This window comes from Lepidochelys kempii, chromosome 2 (assembly GCF_965140265.1).
Source record: "Lepidochelys kempii isolate rLepKem1 chromosome 2, rLepKem1.hap2, whole genome shotgun sequence".
NCBI lineage: Eukaryota > Metazoa > Chordata > Testudines > Cheloniidae > Lepidochelys > Lepidochelys kempii.
The window spans coordinates 153,556,271-153,576,343 of record NC_133257.1 but is presented as its reverse complement, the minus strand read 5'-3'; the positions used below and the strand labels follow the sequence as shown (position 1 = coordinate 153,576,343).

At 41.6% G+C, this 20,073-nt stretch overlaps 1 protein-coding gene across 2 annotated transcripts in view; it reads right to left on the bottom strand.

The window, feature by feature from the left end:
* GABBR2 (gamma-aminobutyric acid type B receptor subunit 2) overlaps positions 1-20,073 on the bottom strand; it is an 842,917-nt gene that overhangs the window by 345,306 nt on the left and 477,538 nt on the right. For both annotated transcript variants that reach the window (XM_073332465.1, XM_073332464.1), the window contains exon 8: positions 12,666-12,726. In XM_073332465.1, coding sequence (XP_073188566.1) covers positions 12,666-12,726 — 61 coding nt within the window. The remainder of the gene's footprint in view (positions 1-12,665; positions 12,727-20,073) is intronic.

Below are 20,073 nucleotides of genomic sequence, written 5' to 3'. Positions count from 1 at the left end.
ATAGATTCAACTATGCTGGTAAAGTTACAGTGGAGATCGACTTGGCTAAGTGGCAGCTCAGAGGATCAAAAATATTTTACGTTCCTGATTTTAGAAGCGCTAATAGCTTAGTGACTGTGGTAGCTATGCCTGTCACTGATCAAAGTGGAGCTTAAGGGCAAGAACAAAGCAATAGGAACCTGCCTGCACTGAGAAAATGAAGTATGTTTAGGAAATGTGTTAGCTAAACAAATGTTAATTAACATGTTTTTAAATACAACTTACCACCTATGTGTAGACATAGACAATGAAGAGTGAACATATTTTTAAACATCCCCGGTTTTGTCTTCCACAGGTGCTTGTGCTGTTTTAAAACATTAATTACCATGTGTTAACACATTTACTAAACACACCTCCTTTCCTCGGGGTAGGTAAGGCTGATGAAAAAACTGCACAGCAAGAGGACTGTAAAGAGACACAATTTGTTTGATATACACTCTATATGTTCATGAGAAGGAAAAAATTAATTATACATTAAATACTGGATACCTAGAAAAACATTTCTCACTTATTTAAGGTTAGCTGGCATCATTTATTGTGACCCTTGTACAGATATGAAGGTCAGGCATAATTAGAGCCCAATATGTGGCTAATTTAAAATAAAGCTCTCCTAAAAATGTTTTTTTGTATAGTCCCTAAACAGATATCCCAAGCTCTCCCATCTGCTGGTGACTTGTGAGAGCAGCCCAGGCCTCCCTCATGGAAACAACAGGGGACAGGGAACAGGAATCAGCCAGGCTATAACCAGCCAGAAAGTCAGGGGAGAAGCACCAGAAGTTCTTTGAGCAATTCTGCTATGGTAGAGGTGGGATAAAGTACCCCAAACCCTCAGAACCCAGGAGTGATGGGGGAAGCACAGAAATCCATAACTCTCATCCCCCTGTAGATACCAGCAGCTGGGATGGGTGGAGGGAACAGACACCTCCTCTTCCTCAGAGGAAACCAGTTGGTCTGGGGGATAATCACATCCCACCCAGAAGAGTCAAGGCAATGAGATCAGAGCATCTGATTTCATTGTCAGTGTACACTACCTGCATATGGTCTAATCCCCATATAGATTTCTGCATGTGGTACAAGAACAGCCCCATCACCTAGTACTCATAGGCTTTGTCTACATTGGAACTTTATCAGCAAAACTTTTGTTGTTCAGGGGTGTTGTTAAACACACACGAACAACAAAAGTTTTACTGATGAAAAGCGCTGACATGAACAGTTGCTTTGTCAGCAGGAGCGCTCTCCTGCCAACAAAGCTGCTGCTGCTCATTGGGGATGGAAATTTTTTGTCACCAGGAGAGCTCTCTCCTGCCAACAAACAGCAGCTACTCTGCGCCTTTTAGCAGCATGGTTGTAGAGGCACAGCTGTATCGCTAAAAGGTGCATAGTATAGACAAAGCCATAGGGGAAAGGAATTAGGGCCTTGCACCTGAGGTGGAATCTTGTTTCCTCCGTTATAGAATCTTAATGTCGCAATTATCAGAACTGTTGAATGTAATGGGCCACTTGATTAACAGTCTGTCTCCTCAAAACACCTGTAGTAAATGTCTCCAGCTCTGAGGAATTCTCTTTCTACATCATGGAGATGACCAGTTGGATTTGTAGAAATTTTATGGGATGCACAGCAGCAATACCAGTCCAGGAGGAAACAGGTGTCCTGTCTTGACTCTACTTAATCTAGTTTCACAGTCCTGGGATTCAAATGTGCATGCAATTAACAGTGAGATAGATCCTCCCCTTTTTGGCTAGTTGAATCCAGAGAGATTGTTTGGGCCTTTTAGGGTATGTCTAGAGTGCAACAAAACACCCACCACTGGCCCAGGTCAGCCGAGTTTGGCTCGGGATCCTATAGCCCAGGTACATTGAAATTTTAGAGCCTCATGAACTTGAATTCGATCACACAGCATGGGAAGACAGATACACACTAATTCTGATGACAGACTCCAGCTGCAGGTGTTTTATTGCAGTGTAGCCATACTCTTAGTGATCAAAGTCATGAATCCCTTTCTGTGGGAGGCCAAGATGCTGGAAACTTATCAACAAGCCTTGTTCTGATCCTTGCTTAACCTTTACAGTAACCTTCAATATCAAACTCAAGGTATTTACATGACTATGGGACCAAGCTGAGGTAGATGGAGTCATTTAAGTGGCTCTACTCTTTGTTCTCATAGACAGGTTTCAGAGTAGGTGCCACAAGTACTCCTTTTCTTTTTTGTTCTCGTAGAGATCACATATGGCCAATGGCTCATTCTCCTCAAAGGCACTCAGCTGTGGAATCCCACAAGGCTCTGCTCTTGCCTGTAGGAGATGTGGCCTACAATTTCAACAATATTCTGATAACATTCAGTTTTACATCTCCTTTTCAACCTACCTTAGCACGGCAGTTTCCCTGCTTGTCTGGTGCCTGGCAGAAACAGGAAGCTGCATGAAAGTAAGATGGCTGAGGCTTCATCTAGATAAGATAGTACTAACGCTGGTGGACAGAAGACTAGCAGATATCTTCTCCCACAGTCTGCTGTGTCAAAGTGATCTGCAACTTCTAAGTGTTATTGCAAGCTTGACTGCTCCTTGACATCCACGTAGCAGTAGTTGCCAGGAATACCATTTTCATCTCTGGCTGGCCAGAAGTCTTCAACCATTCACCTCAGCTGCAGACCTGACCAAGGCAATCCCTCCTTAGTCACCCTGAGGCTGAACTATTGCAATATTGCATTAACTGGGACTAACTTCAAATGCCACTCGGAAATTCAAGCTAGAGCAACATGCTTTCCAATAGTATATATTTTGGTATATAATGGACAACATGAAGCAGCTGTGTAATATGCTCTTGTTGGCCTACCCTATTGGAAAGTAGGCCAACGAGCATATTACACAGGTGTGACAGGATCCCCCCCTGGGGGTGCAGCCAGGGACTGGAATGCAGCCTGGGACTGTGCCCCCTGAACTCTCCCCAGCCTGGGCTGTCTCTCACAATGCCTTGCTAGTGACCAGCAGCAACCCCTCCAGGAGCTGTGATAACTCAGCACAACTGCATGTAGAGCCACACACCCAGCTAGATTGCATGAATGCTCCCAGAGCCACTCATAAATCACAGGAGGCACCAGCCAAATCCCTCCATTTCCCAGCACCGTGCCCCAGGAATATACTGTCTTGCCCCGCTCAAGATGGGCAGTGCAAATTTATTAATTGGTTCACCACCTCAACAATGGGAAGTGGACAAATGGCAACCTTTGCCAACCTGAGCAGATTTGCCCCACACTTCATACAAACTCACTAGTAAAGATAAAAAATTAAACAAATTTATTGACTATAAAAGGCACATTTTAAGTGATAAGCAAAAAGTGGCTACCAAAGTGGCTACCAAAAAAAATATAAGCATGCAATCTAAACTCTCAGCCCTATTAGACGGGGCAACATCTACATTAAGCAGTTTTTCTCACCCCACTGGATATTGCAGACCTTAATATACAGGTTTGGCCCAGGTTTAAGGAACAATCTCCTCTGTTGGGGTCTTGTTGTCTTATCAGTGTCTTAGTTGCTTGTTGTCTTCCCAGTATGTGTCCACTCTGTCTGTTTTATACCCTCGGTCCATATGCTTGGGGAGCACAAGTCCAGGCATGTCTGGGGGGCATTGCTGAGTCTCTCCAAGCAAGGTTGAGCAATTCCCCTGGTGTGGCCTCATGCAGGTGAGTCATTGCATTGTAGCTCCCTTGCTGGACAATGGCTATTGTTTGGTTGTTTGACACCCCGCCCGGGTGTTGGTTACTTTCCTTGCTGTTGCCTCTGGGGAGCTAATATCTGGCTGAGTCCACAACTTACAGCATATTTTAGTGACCACCATACAACACAATTCTCATAATTTCATATGCATTAATGATACACATATATGGATAGAGAAATGACTTTCAGCAGACCATAACCTTTCCCCTGATGATACCTTACAAGGCATGCTTTATATGTAAGATCACAATTATATGAAAATGAGGAATATGGGGGTTACAGTACACAACCCCAAGGTATAGAATGTCACAACAGGTACTTCATATTGTCCATTATATACCAAATTTCTGGATGAGAATTCAAGATGTTTTCCACGATCTGCAAAAGCACTACATTTGAGTCCCAGCTATGGCTGACTACACCTCCTTCTTTTTTCACTGCAGCAGCTAAGGTTGGAGGGAATTGGCAGAAGACCAAACAAGCTGCAGCTGAAGATGGAGATGACTCCAGGATGAGTTTGGGAAAAATAATACTACTTTGATTAAATTCAAAATTAAACCAGTTTAACTATTGTTCATTGTTACAAGTCAGAGATGGGCTGTGGTTAGTCCCTGAAACCACCTTGCTCATACTTAGCCCCTCTCTTTCCTCAGGGTGACGTGATTAGCTTTGCACCCAGTGGTCAAACAGTTTTGTAGGCTGATTTATTGAAAAAACATTAAATTGACCCTAAGGAGATCTGGAGACTGTCTCTTAATTACCAAATGTTAAGGCAGTTTGTAAAATAAGCGTTCCTTTCTCCAGAAAAATGTCTCCTCTCCCCAGTTGGCTTCACTTCTTAGGCCTGGAAAGGCAGTTCTCTCTGACATTGGAAAACTCTTTACCTTAGATGGACAGTCCTCCTTCTCATTGTCTACCTCCTTCCCTTCATATTCTGCTATCTTCCTCCTTACTATAGGTGGAGGGCATATTCTGGCAAATATTAATGGGGAACAAAGAATTTCAGTCTCTGACTCTAGTGCAGACCAATAATCACTTCCTCCCTTGGTCCAGTGTGGGGTTTATATACTACATCACAGAACTATCTGGATAAATAGCCCTTAGGTTTAAACACAAGGGAGTTGAGAGAAGAGCAATGTTGGTCAAGGACCCTCACTTCTGGAATTTGATCCCATAGGAAATCCATTTGAGCCCCAAAGATGAGGGAAAGATGTATCTCTTTGCTGAGGTTTTGCAATAACAGCACACTTGCTTCTGCTGCTATTTTATATCTTCTGGATGCTATTCATGATCTTATGTCTCCTCAGAATGAAGAGCTGGTTGCTGGAAAAGGGTTGTGTGATACGTGCTCCCCATTCTTGTGGTGATGTGTATTTTTTAATCTGATATAGAATATACCTAGATACCACTGTGACAAGTGCCGTATAAATATTTTATAAGTTATAATAGTAATTTTAACTTGTATGCTTTCATAGATTTTAACGCCAGAAGGAACCATTAGGATCATCTAGCCTGATAACACAGGCCATAGAATTTCACACAGTAATTCTTGCATCAAGTCCACAACTTCTGGTTCAGCCATTTACAAAAGTAGTACAGCCTCTCTATTCTTTCTTATTTCTCTTTATATACATCAGGGATCACATTTATCCCCCTTAGCCACTGCATTGCACTAGGAACTTATGTTCAGTTTATCTACCAGGCCCCCTAAGACCCTTTAAGAGTTACTGCATCTTGGAAGCATAGCCTATATTCTTGGTTCCTAGATGTATTACCTTGGATTTGCTATTCTAAAACATATGTTGTCTGAATGTGTTCCTGTGATGCAGTGACTCCCATCACCTGCTAAAAGCAGAAAAAAATTCCAGTCATGCTCTGCCCCTTATGGTGATAACTAATTACCTCCTAGAGGAGTAGGGGTGGAGCTAGCTAAGGACTCATTAGGCACTTGGACCTTATGGGGAGATGAGTAAACTCTCCCAAGATGAGAAGATTGGAGTAGGAGAGTTCTATCTCTCTAGGAAGAGTCTAGAGAAGACAGGACTCTCTTACAGAGAGAAATATAGGGAGATGGTGGAAACCCAAAGATAGGGTAGGAGGACACACAAGGAGCATCACAGGGCTTCCCCACAGGAGCCTGAACTAGAGCTGACAAGAAGCAGAGAGATCCCTAAGGAAGCTGTCAAGAGTTCCTAGGGCAAGGAGGCAGTGAGGGAAAACCTGCAAAGACCAGAAGCAACAGAGGAAGAACTCTGCAGCAGCAGGTTAGGTTCCTGGGGGGATACTTTGAGGTAGGGTTATTGAAAGCATTTCAGTGGAGTCCAAGAGAGGCGGAAGATGAATTAGTCCACTAGAAAAAAGAGAAGCCAGAGGCTGAGAAACAGATGGAGGCTGTACTAAGCAAAGGTTGTGGAAAAGCCGTATAAGGGGGCACAGAAGTAGGGAGCAGCCTTGGGGAAACAGCAGCATGTCTGAAGCTTCACATCTAGCTACTTAATACAGGGGTGTGAGTTGTTTTGTGAATTTTCAGTTGGACTTTCGGGATACCCCTGAAGGGATTTAAGCATGTATGTGACTTGGTAGATGACCCACAATAGGCATGGGAGCTGAGAATAATGGCAATATCATGCACTGATGCAAGAGAGTGCTATAACAGTAAGTGTGCCCCCAACAGTCCCATATATCAAGTGACCCAGATCACTGGGTATAAGTGACCTGCCCTTACCGCTCCACAAGTCTTTGTGTCTTCTACAAACTACACCTGCAAACACTGTGTATTTTCTCCCAGGTCAGTAATAAAAAGCAGAGGCCAAGAAACAATCCACGTGGCATCTCATAAAAGTGTACCAATTAACTGATGATTCCACTCTAACTATGTTTTGTGATCTATAAGTTAGCTAACTACTAATCCATTAATATGTGCTATATTGAGTTTGTATGGTGCTAATTTTAATACGAATGTTCTGTGGTACCGAGTCCAATGCCCTACAGAAGTTCAAGTATATAACATCAAAATTGAATTTATCAACCAAATTTCAGAGTAACAGCTGTGTTAGTCTGTATTCGCAAAAAGAAAAGGAGTACTTGTGGCACCTTAGAGACTAACCAATTTATTTGAGCATGAGCTTTCGTGAGCTACAGCTGTAGCTCACGAAAGCTCATGCTCAAATAAATTGGTTAGTCTCTAAGGTGCCACAAGTACTCCTTTTCTTCTTTCAACCAAATTTGTAATCCCACTTTAAAAAAATATTCAGTTAGATCAATTTTCCATACAGTCATGGTGATTGGCATTAATTACATTCACAAAATTTAATTCTCTAATGATTGAGTCTCAGTGGATCAATTTTATTTTGCCCAGGATCTGTGTCAAGTTAACAGGTGTATAATTACCCAGGATAACCCATTTACCATTTTTAAACACTGACACTAAAATTAACCTCCTTTTGGTCCTCTGGAACTTCCCTAGTATTCCAAGATCTGTTTAAAAATTAGTATCAATGTTTCAGAGAGCTTCTTTACCAACTTTTTAATATCTTTAGTAGAAGATATCTAATCCTGTAGATTTGTATTGATATTACACTGTAATTAGCGTATAATAAAGAGAAACAAATATGTTTGCTGCTAATTTTGGGGTCATTTATAGCAAGCTAGCCAGCCTCTTCTCAGTTAAAATAACACATTTTTTCTTTATTTAAATTCTCTACACTGCCTCCTGCACTCCATTTGCAAAGTTACTAAGGAAGAGATACAAGCAATTGAGAATTGAATATAAATGTGTTAAATAAATAGCATTTGCATTTAATTTAATCTAGCCTTTTTTTCCCTAAAGCAGTAAACAAACTGCATATCTACATGGGCTTATGTTACAGTGAAATGAGGTGTGCTACAAAATTGGTTAATGACCACCCAAGGACGTAGATTTGAATGATCTCTGAGACAGAAATCTAGTGCTTGCCAAGAATTGTAAAATGGTCACCTTTGACTCCTGGGTCCTGACTGGCTACAGAGAATTTGAATACAGAGCATCTGAGTATACTACAGAACTGTTGCATATTAAATATATTTATGGTGAAAAAGGAAGGAAATTGCTTAAGTTTACCTTTAAAAATCCACAAAAAGAACAGGAGTACTTATGGCACCTTAGAGACTAACACATTTATTAGAGCATAAGCTTTCATGGGCTACAGCCCACTTCATTGTATGCATAGAATGGAACATATATGAGATGTTCCATTCTATGCATCCGATAAAGTGGGCTGTAGCCCATGAAAGCTTATGCTCTAATAAACATTAGTCTCTAAGGTACCACAAGTACTCCTGTTATTTTTGCAGATACCAACTAACACGGCTGCTACTCTGAAACCTTTAAAAATCCAGGAATTCTTAAGATAAAACAGTTTTATTAAAATAAATAAATCTCCAGAACTTCTTCAGAACTGGTTTAGACAAGCTGGTGAAATACCCGTTTCCTTCTCCTTGGACTTCATACTCTTAAGGTTTCCATACGGAGAGGATCCTTCACATATCCTTCTTTTCTGCATGCAGTTGGGGCTCAGCTGCCTCCAAGCATAATTCATACAGAACCCTCCAAGCTTCTGATGATTAACCAACTCTAATCAAAATCCATTGGTGCTTCTTTCATATTTATTTTTCTCTTGACTGTCAACCCAGAAATCAAGAGGGAAAAAAATCGGCATTTCTTTATCATTAATGTTGAGGAAAAAACTTTGTCATGTCACTGGGGGGTGATCCTTGTTGGCAGGTTTTAACATGGTGGAAATGTTTTAACATGGTGGAAACAGTGTCAGTCCAAAGTGTGATGGCATGACCAGTCTGAAAAAATGGTTGCCCTGATGCAAAGGTGCTAATGGTTATTATGGGTAACAGACCCATTCAAAGGTAGAAATGAGAATTAATGCCTATATTGCATAGACCTACTGCTTGAAGGACAAACTGTGATAAATATAAAGGAAAGGGTAACCACCTTTAAATCCCTCCTGGCCAGAGGCAAAACCCTTTCACCTGTAAAGGGTTAAGAAGCTAGGATAACCTCACTAGCACCTGACCAAAATGACCAATGAGGAGACAAAGCTGGAAGAGGGGGGACAAAGGGTCTGTCTGTCTGTGTGATGGTTTTGCTGGGAACAGATCAGAACTCCTGTAAAAAGTTAGCAAGTAATCTAGCTAGAAATGCGTTGGATTTCCTTTTGTTATATGGCTGGTAAAATAGGCTGTGCTGAATGGAATGTATATTTTTGTAACTTAAGGTTTTGCCTAGAGGGATTCTCTATTTTGAATCTGATTACCCTGTAAGGTATTTACCATCTTGATTTTACAGAGGGGATTCTTTTACTTTTTCTTTAATTAAAATTCTTCTTTTAAAAACTTGATTGCTTTTTCATTGTTCTTAAGATCCAAGGGTTTGGGTCTGTGTTCACCTGTACAAATTGGTGAGGATTTTTATTAAGCCTTCCCCAGGAAAGTGGGTGTAGGGCTTGGGGGGATATCTTGGGGGAAAGACGTTTCCAAGTAGGCTCTTTCCCTGTTCTTTGTTTAACACGCTTTGGTAGTGGTGGCAGCATAGGGTTCAAGGAGAAGGCAAAGTTTGTACCTTGAGGAAGTTTTTAACCTAAGCTGGTAAGAATAAGCTTAGGGGGTCTTTCATGCAGGTCCCAACATCTGTACCCTAGAGTTCAGAGTGGGGAAGGACCTTTGACAAGCCTTTGCCACTTTGACCAGCAGAATTACATTTGGAATAGTCTGCTAAATGTGAGACTGTCACTCTTTCCTAAGCATTACTTGAAAGGGATTTGCCAGATATCATCTCACCACGAACCTCAGAAAACCATCTTATGCAGTCATGGCCAACCTGAGCCTCAATCTCACTATAAACTAGGTGTATCAGAATATTCATTGCACTATATACCATAGATCAAAAGTATGACCTGTTATTTATACATAGACAGTGTTGCAGCTAGCTCTACTATGATGATATAGTTCCATATCATAGCTAGTTCCCTTACACAGCTTTGCACTCATGGGGTGGGGAGGAGGGAGTGAGGGTGGGGCTAGCTTTGCAGCCCCTATGCTACTGAGATGCTTCTCCCCATGAGGCCTTCAGCTTGAAAGGAGACAGCAGAATTGGCCAGTCACATTGGGGAATATACTGCACTCCATGAAGGGTATCGTGTCAGAAAATGAGATGTGGAGGATCAGATCTGGTGGTGGGAGCAGTCGCAGTTGAGTGGTCAGTGTGGTAGCAGCCCGGCCAAGAGCTAGAACCAAAGATCAGCAGTGGAATCAACAGCAGGTTCTCAAAAAAGCAAGAGTAGGGCTGGAAGCTAGAGCAGGAGCAGGGCTGGAAACAAGACTAGAGTGGGAGCAAGGCAGGGTTGGAAACAAGGCTAAGGAGTGGGTCACCCCTATGAGGCAAGGGAGGGGTCCAAGCCATGAAGTGACATTAGACAGACTCAGTTACTGTTTCACCTGTGAGACGTATATACCTGTTTGGAGAGTCATCAGACCAGCTCCTGGCTTGGGGATTGGCTGGAGCCCAGCACTGCAATGACTCATTGCCTCACATATAGCAGCATGTATGCCTGTACGCTGAGGGCTAGATTCACAAAGGAACTTGGGTATGATGATGAGCAGCGTTGTTGTGCATAACTTTTAGGTGCCTAGAAAATCACTTGAGTTCAGTGCCTAGGCTCCCTGAACAATGAATGTGGAGAACAGCAATCACAAAAGCCAGGCTGCTAAACAATGCTTTGGCTAAAATAGACAATGGGAGATGCCAAGCTGACAGGTGTGTACTAACTAAGTCCCACTCCTCTCAGAGACAGGCACCTAACTCTGCTTGGATTCTCAGCTTCAAATCCCTTCTTGCAGTTAAGTGTAACACCGACAGACCTTGGTCGGTGGCAGGCGGGATCAAACCGAGGACCTCTGGAGGTTAAAGCATGAGCCTCTACCACATGAGCTAAAAGGCATCTCACTGTTAGCTAAGGCTGTACAGCAGATTCATTTTATCTTTTTTTCTCTAAGTGGTCTCGGTGCCACTAGATGGGACAGAACACCACACCCAGAAGGTGTGTGGGTTACATAAGCACCTGTGCTGTTTTAGCAAGAAGCAGCTGGGGGGTGGATAAGGAGCCGGAGAATGACTAGGTTCCTCATAACTTTTAGCTCATCATTCAGGGATGTGGGAGACACCCTGGTCAAATCCCTCTGCCACCGGAGGAAAATAAGGAATTTGAGCTGAGAATTTAACACCTCTCAGGTGAGTGTCCTAACCACAGAGTTAGGGATAATTTTGATATGTAGCTCCCTCAGTCTCTCCTGGTGAAGCTGTTTCACTGTGGATAAATAACGAAGGAATCACTGGGCCAGAGAGAAACGGAGCAAGGATGAGAATTACACTGTAGCCTGGTGATTGTGCCATAGGATGTGGGAGAGCCAGGATCCCTGCTCCAATGACTTTGTTTTTTTTATTATCCACAATGAAACAGCTTCAACAGGAGAGAGCAAGGAAGCAACATACAAGGCTATCTCATAGCCCAGTGCTTAGGGCACTCACTTAAGAAGTTGCAGGTCCCACTTCAAACCCCCTTTTCCCTCTCAGGTGCGGGCGGGGGGCTCCTATATCCCAGGTGAGTATCCTAACCCTTGGGCTAGAAATTAGAAGGACCTCCTCAGGCTGTTTTTTTGTGAATTCAACTATAGGGGCCTGCTCTGGTAAATGAGGTGTAAACACACTTACTGGATTGGGTTCTGCAGGTAAGTTTGGCAGAGGAATGCCTATGTTCCCCTGGTTTGTGCACTGCTCTTGGGCTTTGGTGTCCAGAGCCCTGTCATGGGGCTGCAGTTTGCATGCTCAGAGGCAGGAATGTAGGTGTCTAGGGAACTTTTGGAATCCCTTGGAACAATTTACCTAGGGTCGTGGTGGATTCTCTATCACTGACAAATTTTAAATCAAGTTTGGATTTTTTTAAAAAGACATGCTTTAGCAATTATTTTGGGGAAGTTCTATGCCCCGTGTTATACAGGAACTCAAACTAGATGATCATAATGGTCCCTTCTGGCCTTGGAATCTATAACAAAAAGCTTTTATGCAAAAATTCAGGGGCTGAAGCTGAGCTATTGTAGGTGCCTACAGGGGCAGCTAAGTGGGGTTTTTGTGAATCCTAGTGGGACCTGATTCTAGGATTTAGGTGCCTAAAGTGGCAGCTAGGTGCCCAAGTTCTTTTGTGAATCTGTCCCAGAGAATCTCCAACAAGTGTTCTGCCTCCCTAGGGGAGATTGTCTCCTGAAGTGGCCTCCCAGTGCAGGGCTGTAGCTAAATCTCACTGGTTAGCCTGTAGAGAATGCCAGCACTGAGTTAAGAGCTGAGATACAAGGTGAGTGAGATAATATCTTTTACTTGGCCAACTTCTGTTGGTGAGAGAGACAAATGATGAAAGTTGGTCCAATACAAATTATTACCTCATTCAGCTTGTCTCTCTAATATCCTAGAACCAACACAGCTATAACAAACTGCACTAAAAAAACTGGTGAGAACAACTGTTCCATCTTTCTAAGTTCTAAACCTGTCTTATTTTTCAGACAGGACTGCATTTAACACTCAGTATTTCTGCTCTTTAGCATAGCTTTTCAATAGCTCTTTGCTTGTTTTAAATCTCTGGTTGATAATATTAGATGCTTAGTGCAAGCAGAGTATAACAATACAATTTTTCTCAAAGAGAGAAGTCCATTATTTCTGGGCACCTTGTTACTTCATATTTCTTGTAGTTTGTTTTCAAATGGTTGTATGTCTTCAGGCTACTCTGAGGCAAATACAACTCTGAGTCACACAAGTTTGCAGTATCAGACATGATCATAGTGTAAATTAAAGGCAATAAACATCTGTAGCCTACCTTGAAACTGTGTAAATTTGATGGTTCCCATTCTCTCTCCATTTCTGAACACAACTTGACCCTAAATAAAGTAAATAAAATACCTTAAGTTTTTATAAATTTATAATTGATTTGAACTCAAACTACAATTCATTCCAGTTCACAGTTAAAACATCTAATATGGACTTTTATTACTCAAAGATCAAACAGCTGGTATTCAAATAAATCAATAACTAGCCCTTATATAGAACTTTTCATCCATAGATCTCAAAGTGCTTTACAAAGGAGGTCAGTATCATTACCCCCATTTTACAGCTTGGGAAACTGAGACACAGGGAAGTTAAGATCATCTGGCAAAGCAGTGGCAGAGCTGGGAATTTTAAACTCAGGTCTCTTCATTCCCAGACTAGTGCTCTTAAGGATAATTTTAGGGGCTTGAGGACCATGTGTTCAGAGTATTAAGGGTGCAATTCTGCTACCCTTACTCATCTTGGGCAATGACTTAATACATGATCAGTTCTGCTGAGATCAGTGGAACTACTTCTATAGTAAGATATTACTTTAATGTGAGTCACTGTTGTAGAATTGGACCCTAACTGACAAAGGACCTGCACTAGGTAACTCTGGCTGCCAGAGATACCACCATAGAAGTTTACTTACTGTATTGATTTGGACTACAGACTACCTAGCTCTCATGACAGTGCATAGTGGATGTGGGGGAAGGGAGTAAGGACCTTCCCCTGCTCTGCCCACCTTGCCTTGCACAGCATGTATAGAGAAGTAATCTAACCCTTGTGATTGCCATTAAACACTGTGGGAGCCTAATTATCTTCTCATATCAGTGCAAATCAGCACTTACTCCTTTTGAAGTCTGGGGACTCCCACCAATGTAATACAAGTGTAAAAGAGAGGAGAATCAGTCTGTGTGTCTTTGAATGTAAGAGAGACACACATAAGCTGTTGGTCCATCAAATCCAGTAATCTGATTCTGGAAGTGGCCTATGACAGATGCTTCAAAGAAAAATGAATATCCCCACAGTACACCAGGACATTTGTGGAACTGTTTGTGAGGAATTCATTCCCAACATCCTGTAGTTGACTTGGTCATAAGAAAACGTATGGAAAATTGAGGTTTTATATCCATTGTATCATTGTTTTTTATCTAGGCTTACAGTAAGTGTTATCAAATCATATGCAAGTATCTGGTATTTTAAAATATTCTATTAAATTTATCTCATGAACTTTGAGGCAACAAATTTAACATGCTGACTATATGCTTCATAAACAAGTATCTCTTTTTATTAGTTTAATACGTCTGCATCCCTTTGCTCTATTCCATAAAACAAGAGCAAGAAGGAGCATCTAACAGAGGCCTTATGACCTTCATTAGTTAGAGTTTATAAATTAAGACACTCCTTTCTCTTCTGTCCATGCTAAATTATTCCAGTCTTCATAGCCTCTTTACACTTGTAAGTCCCGCCATGTTTCACTTCAGCTATTTTCACTTTCAGGTACAGATAGCCTCCTGAATGAGCTGTTGGCCACCATTCCAGTGTGTGATCAGGAAAGAGGCTCTGCAACAACTGCACGTCCAGCATTGTCTTTCCTTCTCTCCAGGGACTAAGCACAGTCTCATTCAAGATCTGTTGTATCCAGCTGTCACCATGCTACCCTAAACACCTGGACTAAAATTTCTAAAGAGTTTTTCAGCCACATCAAATATACAGTTCCCACCAATGTGGGTCTGAAAATAAAGATAGTTGAGATGGAGATGCAGAATGAAGTTAACAATTAACATATGCCTAGGCCTAGGAGGTACAGTGGTTTAATCATTTGCCCGACCTACACCACTGTAGATCTAGGTGTAAAACCTGACTTAAGTCACAAATAGAATGAGTTTGGTAGCTCAAGATCTAGAGGCACTGGCAGGGTTGTTGTTGTTTGTTTATCTTGCACCCAAAAGTATGCCAGATGTCTCAGACTACAGAGAAGACGTGTTCGCTGCCTGGAAGAGCTTAAAATAAAAGTACCCTTACTCAAGTCCAGTAATACCTTACTGTGTGAATAGTCCAATTGACCTCAATCGGACTATTTGCAGACTAATCAATTTAAGTAAGGGTGTTAGAATTGGGCCCTAAATAGCCAAGCCAGATAAAGGATGTGGGAAGCCATACCAACAAAGGCATCATCAGAGCCATGAGCCTTAACTCCCTTTGTAAGGCTAGACAGAACTGCAGACCCTGCACTCATGGAAGGGAAGCACAGTGATTGCTTCCTAACTACTCCTCCGGGCATGAAAGATGCTCTAAAAGGACTGGGGAGATGTGCAGGGCCAGCCTTAGGGGTGGGTGAGCAGTGCAGTTGCCTTGGGGTGCTGTCTTCTGGGGGTGCCACACCACTCAGTCACTGGCTTTGGGTCTCTTTTTTGTTTTTGCTTAGCTGGCTCGTGAGAGCAGAGTGGAAATCAAAAATATTCTCTGCCCTGGGTCGCCAAAACAGTGAAACACCTAGGGTTGGCCCTGGAGATGTTTTTGCTGCACTCCTTAAAAGAGAGTAGGGGCATGTGTGCTCCTGCTGCAGATCAGAGAGCTCTGCAAAGTATTCTATCTCTCTGTGAGAATACTGTAGCTTTGGATTGCCCTCAGAAGCACAGTGGAGCACTGAGGCACAATCAAGACCAAGCTGTTTGAGGTTATGTTAGGTGTGTATCTTGCTAGTTCCAATGTATGCAGTGTTGTTGTAGCCATGTTGGTCCCAGGATATTAGAGACACAAGGTGAGTGAGGTAATATCTTTTATTGGATCCACTTCTGTTGGTGAGAGACAACAGCTTATACAGAGCTCTGCTTATGAGCTTATACAGAGTCTGCTTCATGTCTGGGAAACCTACTCCGAGTGTCACAGCTAAATACAAGATGGAACAGATTGTTTAGCATAATTAGTTAACGCATTTCAAGGGACCATTCAAGGTGTAGTGGCCTTTAACACCCCACCAGTCATAGAAGAGAGAGGAAGTGAGGTGGAGAAAAGAAAGCTGGGGGTGGGGGCATTGTTAGTGGGTTATAAGATTGTTTGTAATGAGCCATAAATCCAGTGTCTCTAACAATCATGGACTGGGTAGTGTCTAGTAAAATTGTGAACTTAAGCTCCCAGGCTCATCTTCTGAAAGCGTTGTGCAGGTTTCCTTTGTGGATGAGCACTGATAGGTCAGGTATAGAGCCATAGGTGCTGACTCTGTGGGTGCTCTGGGGCTGAATCACCCATGGGGAAAAATGGTGGATGCTGAGCACCCACCATCAGCCCCCTATTAGCTCCCCCCACCCCCTCAGTGCCGGCAGGCCCTATGGATCAGTGCATCCCCCTCCCTCACAGCTGTTTCGCAGTGTGCAGGAGTTTGGGAGGGAGGAACGAGGATGCAGCGCACTGAGGAGGGGGCGGAACTGGGTGGGAAGAGGCAGGGCAGAGGTGGAGTGGGGACAGGAAGAGGTGGGGTGGAGCCTGGAGGGGGGACAGAGCCTGGGGCAGAGCTGGGGGTTGAGCACCCCATGGCACTTTGGAAAGTTGGTGCCTGTGTATAGAGCGATCACTTTGTGATATGGTGTTTTTGTCTTTTATCATTTTCTTGTGTGAGTTCATTTGAGAGCGTAGTGATTGTCTGGTTTCACCCACATAGTTGCTATTGGGGCATTTAGTGCCCTGGATGAAGTATATCCTGTGTTTTGATAGGCATGTGTAGGACTTATGGATTCTGAAAGGTGTGTGGTGGCGGGGTACTGATCATTATAGCAGTGGAGATAGGTCTGCAGGTTTTGCATCTGTTGTTCCAGCAGAGTCTGATGCCACTTTGAGTTGGTGTGTCCTGGTCTGTGGGGAGCTTGTTTCTGATGCTGAGCTTGCTCTGGCCCTGGAGCATCCATGGGGAAAAAAACAGTGAGTGCTTAGCACCCACCAGCAGCCCCCATCAGCACCTCCCACTTCCCATACTTGTCACAAAATGCAGAAACCCCTCACATAACTTTTGTAAACAGTTTCTATCGTTACTTCAACAGTTTAATAAAAAAAGACTGTACTAAAAAAAAAAAATCATCTCAGAATCCTGTTATTTCAGCTCAATTTTCAGACTTTACTTATGCTAAGAAGAATTTTTAATCTTTAGAAATTTCAGCATGCTGTCATGAGCAGCATGGATGGAATTTCCCTTTGAGTGGCATCATATGTAGGAAGGGTATCATACAAGTCTCTCTCAACTAACTGTTTTCAATAGAACTAAAATCTTCTGTGGATTAATCCAAACCCACATTAATTCTTAAATTCCAATGTTCGTGTTGGGGGACACATGGAACAGATGTACTTATCCAAAATCTTCATGGTGACTGCATTTTTGAGGAGGCTGCTGAGCATCAGGTAATCTTCCTGAGTCTGTCTGAATTAGCCTTTGCTTCAGTAAGTATCTGGATAAGAACATCTGAACGGTGGCTATTTAAGCATAAATACTCTTTTTCTAAACAATCCATTCCCCCTTTTGATGACCCCCTTCTTGCCAATATGGCTGTGGAAACATAGTTGGAGCTGGCAGAAATCCATATTCTATTCATGGAAGAATGCAAAAATAAACCTCCACATTTATGGCTTATAAATTGTTTCAAACTGATATAGACAAATGATGCTATCCTTCTGGTGTAATGCTAATGAAAATTCTAAAAAAACCACAGGATCATAGGAATTGCCATACTGTATTGCCCAAGGTTGATTCATCTGTGGACTTTGTCACTGGCCAGCAGCACACGTTTTACAGGAAGGCCCCTTAGTAGGCAGTGCGGGATAACCTGCCCCCATGCATCTGGCCCCATCATCTGTCTCTAACAGTCAGAGATTGGCTTAAACCCTGAAGCGTGAGGTTTAATAGGACTTCCAACATCTTTGTTGCCATTAATGATAACAACTCTGGATATTTGGGGAGGTAGTGTGGTCTAGTGGATAGAGCATTGATCTCCTATTCAGGAGATCTCTTCTTCTCTCTGCCACTGGCCTTCTGGGTACCCTTGGGCAAGTCTCTTCACCTCTCTATACTTCCATTTTCCCATCTGTAGAATGGGAATAAATGATACTGACCTATTTTTTTATAAAATGCTTCGAGATCAAGTGATGGAAAGCACAATATGGTATTCTTACCATATTAGCCATATAGATATGCAATCCCTTGTTGAGTCTTGTTAAATTATTGCCCTCAATGATTTCATGTGGCAGTGAGTTCCACAGTCTAATTATGCATTGTGAGTAAAAAGTAGTTCCTTTTGTCAGTTTTACATTTGCCACCTCTTAATTTAATTGAATGTCCCCTTGTTCTTCTCACATGAGAGAGGGAGAACAAAATTCTAAGTTATTATATGAGCTCATATTATTCACAGATAATTGATTTCTTGTGGTAGTTTGTCTTTAAATATTGTCAGAAGCTCTGAGTTAATGCAGTTTTCCAAATTCTACAAAAAATAGCTTGCGTATCTTTACTCATTAATTTATTTTGGGGGGAGAAGGGAGGTCATTGTCTCCCCCAAACTGCAAGCCTCAGGAACACACGTCCCTGTTGGCTTGACTGGAGCTGCCCCACAAATAAAGAAGTCAAACTGCGCCTAGGCCTTTACTATTCTTTGTAATATCAGCAATATTTTGACAAATCCATAAGATGAGAGCATTTACACTACTCATCTGCTGATTAAAGGAAAAGCCATCCTCACTTATATACTATGAAATTATCCACTGGTATGGATCAGCTCTGATTCATCTGACTATACATAAACTTGCAGATAAATTATGTATTAGAAATAACATCTGTACATTTTTAAAGCTTTTATTTTGAATTCTCCATTAAGAATTGCTGAATTGTTATAATTTAAGCAATATATAAAGAAATTGCCAAATTTATTCAATGTATGTTTTCTCCCGCATTTTATCAGGGTAGCATGATTTTTATTATGTGTATATTCAAAATACAGTATTTTACCTGCAATAAGGCATGCTGGATAATGCAAAAATAGTAATAATGATATCAAATGTTATCAAATGGAAAACTTTTGCTGAATATTTTATCAGCTCTAATATTTGATTAAATTATTGTTACAAACTCATGAGTTTAGTTTGAGAAACTTATTATACGTAGATACATAAAGCAAAAAACTCCATCAGAGAAATGTAACCTTCCTACCCACCCTATAAGTAAACCCATCCACACAAATGTTAGGAAACAGGAAAATCAAAAGTGGAAATGCTATAACCAACAACAGAAATGCTATCACTGTTCCAGGATTACATACTGACTGCCCTGGTCTCAGGCAGGTTTATCATCTTTCTTTCTGTCTTTCTCTCTTTCAAGAGGACATGCATACATGCATGCATGCATACCTACATACTGAGTCATTAATATTTAATTTTTACATATATTATAACTTAAAGCAGTAACAGGAAATCATAGTAAAGTAGCTAGTGGGGGAAAAAAATCTACTAACTCAAACTTTGGCTATTTTATCTAAACATGAGAGAGAATCCCACTTTTTGGTTTAACAAAAAGGTAATAATCTAAAAAATGTATTAATACCTTTATTTCATAAACTGAGAAATGGAATTTATAAATAAGCTTATCAATGTTTAATGCCTATGATTTATGTGAATAAAGTATTGATTTTTGCTGTTATTATACAAGAGATGACATTTGTAGATGACAGATTACTTACAATGATTTCTTTCAGAGTAACAGCCGTGTTAGTCTGTATTCGCCAAAAGAAAAGGAGTACTTGTGGCACCTTAGAGACTAACCAATTTATTTGAGCATAAGTTTTTGTGAGCTACAGCTCACTTCATCGGATGCATACTGTGGAAACTGCAGAAGACATTATATACACAGAGACCATGAAACATTGTAGGGAGAGTGGTCACTTTGGATGAGCTATTACCAGCAGGAGAGTGAGTTTGTGTGTGTGGTTTTTGGAAGGGGGGGTGGAGGGTGAGAAAACCTGGATTTGTGCTGGAAATGGCCCACCTTGATTATCATACACATTGTAAAGAGAGTGGTCACTTTGGATGGGCTATTACCAGCAGGAGAGTGGGATGGGAGGAGGTATTGTTTCATGGTCTCTGTGTATATAATGTCTTCTGTAGTTTCCACAGTATGCATCCGATGAAGTGAGCTGTAGCTCACGAAAGCTTATGCTCAAATAAATTGGTTAGTCTCTAAGGTGCCACAAGTACTCCTTTTCTTTTTACAATGATTTAACACGTATGTTCTTTGGCCCCAATCAACTCATTACTTTTTTGAGGTCAAGGTAGTAAATCTCAAGATTTATCAAGAGGATTGTCTTCCATACATTCCAGACTCATAAATTACTAACAATATTTTTCTTTGTCTAAGTGAATGGAATGTTTAAATAATGGATATG